The sequence below is a fragment of the Corylus avellana genome, chromosome ca2 (assembly GCF_901000735.1).
Source record: "Corylus avellana chromosome ca2, CavTom2PMs-1.0".
Classification (NCBI taxonomy): Eukaryota; Viridiplantae; Streptophyta; class Magnoliopsida; order Fagales; family Betulaceae; genus Corylus; species Corylus avellana.
Genome location: NC_081542.1, coordinates 18,944,304 through 18,951,860, shown reverse-complemented (window position 1 = coordinate 18,951,860; position 7,557 = coordinate 18,944,304). Strand labels below are relative to the sequence as shown.

The window sequence follows — 7,557 nt, the reverse complement described above, 5'->3', positions numbered from 1 at the left end:
CTGACTGAGAAACTGTTTAAGTTCCTGAATACCAGTGATATCATCTCCAGTGATAATCTTGTCATCAACATATAGTAGAAGAAGTATGGTACCCCAGTCTATACAGCAAATAAACAAGGCTGAATCATAAGAACTGATGGAGTAGCCAAGGCGAGAGATAGTGGCACTAAACTTAGCAAACCATGCTCGAGGTGCTTGCTTAAGTCCATATAGAGCTCGACAAAGACGACAAACCTTGTTTGTAGAATGAGATAATCCAGGAGGTGGCTGCATATAGACTTCTTCACTTAAATCACCATTAAGGAAGGCATTTTTGACATCCATTTGACAAAGTGACGAAATGTCGAGAGGCTGCAACAGCTAACAAAGCACGCACAGAAGAGAGGCGAGCAACTGGAGCAAAAGTCTCCTCATAATCCACACCATATTCCTGAGTAAAACCTCTGGCCACAAGTCAAGCCTTGTACCTGTCAATAGTACCATCGGAACAAGTCTTGATTTTGTAAACCCATTTACACCTAACCACAGATTTTCCAAAAGGTAAGTCAACCAGATCCCATGTATTGTTCTTGTGTAAAGCATCAAGTTCCTCTTTCGTCGCAGCCTACCAAAGAGGGTTAGTGGAGGCCTCACGAAAGGAGTGAGGCTCATGCAAGGTAGCTAAGGCATGAAAGCAATGAAAATCCTATAAATGGGATGGGAGAGATCTTACTCGGGTGGATCGACGAAGGTCAGGTGGTGGAGTGCAAACTAGATCCTCGGATGGAACAAAACCTGGGGAGACAGGCGAAGAACTTGAGGACGCAGGCAAAGCAGCGTCGAGTGCATCAGAACCTAGTGACGCAGGCGAAGCAGCGTTGAGGGCATCAGATGACTGCAGTTCGAGCGTGAGAGACTCTGGCAAGACATTGGTGGTGGGAGTAGGAGAAAGAGGAAACTCAAGATGGGTAGTAAAGGGAGGGAATGATGGCATGCTGAATTTGCCAACTTCGTAGAATAGTCGATGCTCCCAAAAAACTATATGACGGGAGATGCGAAGACGACGAGACACAGGATCATAACATCGGTAGCCGTTTTGTTCTACTCCATATCCAAGAAAACAACACAATTGAGAACGAAGCTCGAGTTTGGTGCGCTCATGAGGTTGGAGTAAAACAAAACAAGCAGAACCAAAATCACGGAGATGGTGATATGAAGGGATAGAGCCAAACAACCGCTCGTGAGGAGTGTAATTATCAAGGATAGGGGTAGGCAACCTATTGATCGTGTAGACAGCCGTGAGAGCGGCTTCACCCTAAACGGGGTAGGAATAGATATGGAAATGAGAAGAGCACGAACAGTGTCTAATATGTGCCTAAGTTTACGTTTAGCTCGACCATTTTGTTGTGAGGTGCCAGGACACGACAAGTGAGGAACAGTGCCATAATGTTTGAGAATAGCTTAAAAATCATGTTGAGTATATTCTAAAGCATTATCAGAACGAAAAGCTTTGATGGGTTTTGAAAATTGGGTTTCAATCATTTTGGCAAAAGTACGATAAATGTCCTATAATTCAGAACGAGATTTCATTAAAAACACCCAAGTGTAATGAGAGAAATCATCAACAAAAATAACAAAATAACGTGAGCCACTAATACTATCAACAGGAGAAGGTCCCCAAACATCAGAATGAATTAAATCAAAAGAAGCAGTAGCATGAGATTCACTATTATTAAATGGCAAAGCCGGTTGTTTACCACGTTGACATGAACTACAATCAAAAGAATTATTGGAAACTGAACCTAATAAACCCTTTGAAGCTAAAAATTGAATGCGAGGCAGATGCATGACCAAGACGCGAATGCCAAAGTGCAAGAGATGGTGAGGACGAAGAGGCTGCAGCAGAGATGCCTGTGGCAGGGAGATGTAAGGATGAGAGTTCGAACATACGCCCAATTCTACGCCTGGTCCCAATGGTCTGACTCGTACGAGGATCCTGTACATGCACACTAGAAAAGTCAAAAACAAGTCTATATCCAAGTTCACACAGTTGGCCAACAGAAAGAAGATTGAAGGATAATCCAGGCACATGAAAATCTTCAGGAACAGAAAGGGAAGGTGTATTGATAGTGCCTATATTTTTAACAGTCATAATAGAGCCATCAGCTGTGCGAATTAATGAAGAATGTGGTGAAGGTACAGATGTGGTAGAGGAAGTAGGGTGAGGTGTCATGTGATTGCAACAAGCAGAGTCAAAGAGCCAAGGGGAAGATGTACCTGGCAAAACAAAGAGGACAGAGGAAGATGCATTATTAGAATGAGATAGGATGACCTGGTTGACTATTGTCTCGAAGTCAGCTGCAGATAAGGTGACACTAGATCCTAATGTGTGGCCAGAGGGAGCAACTGAAGAGGGAGTAGCTAGAGATGAACCACTCTCAGTATGAGCAATTGCTGCTGTGGGTACATTAGATCTTCCCTTACGCCAACACTTGTCAATCGTGTGCCCTTGATGTCGACAATAGCGACAGTAATTGTTATCGCAAGACTTAGGAGGGAGTTGAGGAGTGCCTGACCTGTCATAATACTCTCTTTGGAATGACGAGGAGCCAGAGGATGGTGTAGCCAACACTGTATGACTAGGCTGAGAGCGCATAGTCTACGATCTAGTCTCGGCATGGACAAGTTCAAAGATGGCAGTGTCCAAAGTGGGAAGAGGAGAACGATGTAATAGTTGCACACGAACAGGCTCAAAATCATCATGCAAGGCCATCAAAAATTGGTGAAGGCGATGTTGATCTCTACGGGCAACATGCATTTCAGCATCAGTGGGATCCTTCCAAATAGGATCATAAACATCAATTTGGTTCCATAAGAATTGCATGCGGGCAAGAAAATCATTTATACTTTGACCAGATTCCTGCCTCAGATGGAAAAGTTCAAACAAAAGCTGATACTCGTGAGCACCATCTATAGAAGAATAACGAGAAGCAAGCATATCCCAAGCACCCTTTGCTTCATCAAAGTTGCCAAAGAGTGTAGAAATAGATGGGATAGTGGTATTACGGAACCATGTAAGAATCTGATGATGTTTGCTATCCCAATCAATAAGACGAGTGGTAAAAGCCTCATCTGCCTCAGAATCCCTTTTAACTGGCTTTTGGATCTCCCCAGTTGCATAAAGCCAAGGCTTGCGGTCTTTAAGAAAGCTGCGCATAGATTGAGACCACAACATATAGTTTGTTCCATCCAATACAGTCTGAACATGATGAAGAATCTCATTTTGTGCCATCTAGAAGGCTCAAATGCAAAACCAGACTACAAATATGAAATCATGACGAAAAAATAGGTAAGAAAGCACCTGGTCAACTCAGGAAGTCAACAAAAAGTCAACGGTCAAAAGTCCGCGCTGATGTGGCAAGTTCTGACTTGACACTGATGATGTGGCACACAGGCTGATGTGGCAATACTAACGTGGCACCGATGATGTGGCACAAGGCTGACGTGGCCGTTGGGGGGCTTCTAGCGCGTGTGGACACGCGTGAGACTGGAGGAGGCATGTGGATCTCTTGCGCAGAACTATTGGTGGCGCGTGAGAGCGCGTGGGAAACTGGATCGGGACTCTGGTTGCAGTTCTGGAGTGCTGGGGAGCAGATCTATTGATCGGTGGCTTGAGAGAAGCAATCAGACCATCGTGGCAGCCAGTGGCTTAATGACAATGGCGGAATTGCTAAACCTTTGGGCGGCGCGTGAGAGCGCGTGGGAGCTCCGATGTGACTATGTGCGGCGGCTTTGTGACGGTTGGCTTCCGGGCTTTCAGGCGGTATAGTGATCCGCTGAAAAATTCGAGGAGAAGATAGAAAACCGTGAGGGACAGAGGGATGGTTGTGCCGGATAACACAGGCGGCGCCGAAAAAATTTCAGGTGATTCAAAACCTATGCTCTGATACTATGTTGAGAATAAGGTTGTATATTGAATCACACTGTATAAACCACCCCCAATGGTGGCCCCAACCACCATTGGGGGTGGTTTCGGCCACCCCCAGTAGCCCATGGGGTGGCCGGTTACCCTCACACCGGGGTGGCTTGGCCAACCATCAGTGGCTTGGCCACCCCCCCTTAGAGTTCGCGGCGGTCGGAAGCCACTGGGGTGCCTTACAGGCAAGTGGCCTCCCACACCCCATCCTGTTAGATGGGTGGCCGCCACCCCCATATAAAGGGTGGCCAAGCCACCCCTGGAGCCAGCTGGGTGGCCTCACGCACTCAATTTTTTTTCCTTTTTTTATTTTTTATTTTTTTATTTATTTTTTTATTTTTTTTATTTTTTTTAATATATATATATATTTTTAATTAAAAAAAAATACATTTTTAAATTTTTTTTAAAAATAAAAAATAAAAAATTAAATATGTGCCTTGTGTCAGTCCTAACGGTCGACTAACGGTCAACTAACAGATGGATTAATTTGGTCACTTATCAAAACAATAGGAACCTCCTGTGATAAAAATAAAACTATAGGAGAAAAAAAATGAAGTTGGGAAACCTTAGGAGGTATGGAGTATTTAACCCTAAGATTGATATAATATTATTAACATTGACAGAACGCGACTCTTATTTTGGGTATTCTTTTATTTTGCTTTAAAGATTGGATTTTTATGTGGGTTTGCTGTTTTTGGCTTGTGGGTGTTCTGGTTTTCATTGGGTTTGCTTAATTGCTTCATAGGGGAAGATTTAGATTGTGGGTGTTCGCGTTTATGAGAAGTAGTTGGAAGAAAAGGAAAAATGAGTGACATAGTATTCGTGAAAGAAGAATGAAAAATAGTTGAATAAAATGCTCAAAGTGATTTTTACAGTGGAGGGAGGTAATGCTTCTCTGGGTTTTGTAAAACTAAATGGAGTAAGAGTTTCTGATGTTTCTTTGGATTCTGAAAAACTAAATGTAGATGTTGATGTTTCTGACTTTTATTGCAGAATCTGCTGTAAGATTATTTCTTAGCCCGCGTCAAGAGTTAGCGTTCAAATAGAATAAATAATCTTAAAGCAGATTCTGCAATAAGCGTCAGAAGCAGGTTTGGCAATATTATTGTAGCTATCTGTCTTGAGTATCATGAGCTTGCTTGTGCATATGATTTGACAAGTGTTTATTTCCCGTGCAACACATTGCATGTGTACATGACAATATATGGTTGTCTTCACCTTAGAATTGAGATGCCTATCAAAAAGCAAAGACCAAATGAGGTGGGCTGTCCGCTGAAACATAGTCACTTAGTTTTTCTAGTTGGTTACCGGCATTTGTGGTTTCCTGAAATTACAGCAGCATTGTGCCTTTGGGAATTCCTTTCAAATACACTCTATGGAAATAAGATGTCTATAAAAGTTTATAGGGGTTTGATGGGTGATGTACAAATTTAATTGTACTCGCAAGCGCATGAGTCGTGTGCAATAAAGTGTGTGTGCAAGTGCGAGGTCGAATCCACAGGGAGTTGTGTTTGCAAAAATAAATTTTCTAGTTTAAACCAATTTTATCTTAACCTAGTTCCAAGTTGTGTATTTTTGTTGTGCAAAAAGCATAAACTAAATTAAACAACTTGAAAACAAGTAATGGCAAATTACTAAGGTTTCCGAATCCCCCTTGCCAAATCAAACAACATGTCTTGCATTTTATGCATACAATAGTCAATCCAAATACATTGTTCAAAAGTTGTAAACACGCAAATTAAATCATTCGATGAATCCATCCGTTAAAAGAATCACAACGAATATTTAATTGAGATAAAATCATCCACTGTATCCGTAGATCACAATGGATATTAGTCTCAATCAAATCATTCGATGTACCCCCAGACGAAACACAATGAATATTAAATTAAGCATGAGTATAATTCCAACATCTAATCAATTAAACTTAATCAAACTGTTGGATTGGCTTTTGAACAACACTTTCATAAAATAGTCTCATTGTATATATAAAACGACAAGAACATGTATGTTTATCAATGATGAGGTTTCATCTTCAACCTTAGTTGAAGGTTTTAGCCTCTCATGATAACAAAAAGAATAAACAATTGAATTGACATCATGAGAAAAATAAAACTTACAATGGAATTGGAGTTCAAAGCTCCAAAAACCCAGAAAACACGAATAACGACCAAGAACGGTGCCCCCGGCGCGTCTGCGTCCGTTTACAATGAAAATGAACGATATTTATAAGCTAATTTTAGAATTTCAGTGCTGCCAGGTCGGCCAAGTGCGCTCGATCGCACTCGTTCAATGCGTCTCCTGTGGAACAGGGCGCGAGTGCGCTCGATCGCAATGAAAGTGCGATCGATCGCAATTCCAGGAGGAATTAGCTTACTCTTGTCAAATATGACTTTGTAAATCTTTGAGTTGGCTTTCCAATGACACTAAGATTGCTTCAATCCGTGGTATTCAACTCTAGATATGGCCTTTTTAGTGAGACTCGTTGGGTGTGAATCATCGCTCGATCCAAATTTGCTACGAATGCTCCCTGAAGTGTCTTCAGCCCCAGAATTAATGGAATGAGTTGCAAATGTTACCTTAAAGCCGCATTTTTCTCTGAACAACCTACAAATCGCTAAAACACCAAAACTAACCAAAACATCAGAAAGTAATAAAGCTAAAGGCTTAGCAAATGCAAATTAAGGGGTCCAAATATGCAATATTTGGCACTCATCAATGGGCATGTATGAAATGTTGGGTCTGGTACTGACATATATGATGGTTATAAGATGAGAAACATAGAACTTATCTTGAATTGTAAACAAATGAACATTACAAATACACTCTATGATAGTAAGATGTCTATAAAAGTTTATAGGGGTTTGATGGGCATGTATGAAATGTTGGGTCTGGTACTGACATATATATGATGGTTATGAGATGAGAAACACAGAACTTATCTTGAATTGTAGACAAATGAACATTATTGATGTTTTTCTATCTAAGACACTGTTAATAGGTTAGAAGAAGGGGGGATGGCTGCCAACCGACAACCACCCTTTGGGGAAGGAGTGGGTTCGCAGCCTCTAGGGTGGCATGTAGTCCTCCCATGGGCTAGGGGTGGCTCCCAGGCCACCCCTTTCTTTTTATTAAAAAAATAAGTAATTTTTAAGTTTTATATATTTATTCTTTTTATTAAGAGAATAAGGGTATTATCTGAATTTAATAAAAAAAAAAAGGGCATTTTTGATACACTTTCGTAGTTTGATATATCACTTTAAAACACTTGTCACTTCATGAGCTATTTTAAAAATGGTTGTTAGTTTAGGGATTTGTTTTAAAAACAAAATTCAGAATTAGTGAGAGGTCCCTCAAGTTGAGATACTCTATTAGCTGATTATTGGAGACTTGGAGTATGATTGGAAGTACATGTTTCAATAACTACTATGTCTTTGTATTAGTAATTTGTATTGTTGGACGGTGATACCTGGAGATTGTAGTTTCTAAGTATACTGGACATAGATTGTGCTACTCGGAGAATATATCTTAGAGACGAATTGGGATTTTCGATTGTGTTTGACAATTATGGAGTACTTTAACAAGAAAATGTATTTTGTTAT

General features: G+C 40.9%; 1 protein-coding gene across 1 annotated transcript in view; it reads right to left on the bottom strand.

Moving 5' to 3' along the window:
- Positions 1-2,638: 2,638 nt before the first annotated feature.
- Positions 2,639-7,557, bottom strand: part of LOC132169237 (uncharacterized) — a 7,509-nt gene continuing 2,590 nt past the window's right edge. The window contains exons 4-7 of the mRNA XM_059580304.1: positions 6,535-6,572; positions 3,716-3,928; positions 2,996-3,271; positions 2,639-2,899 (exon numbers count right to left, since the gene is read on the bottom strand). Of these exons, the coding sequence (XP_059436287.1) occupies positions 2,639-2,899; positions 2,996-3,271; positions 3,716-3,928; positions 6,535-6,572 (788 nt within the window). The remainder of the gene's footprint in view (positions 2,900-2,995; positions 3,272-3,715; positions 3,929-6,534; positions 6,573-7,557) is intronic.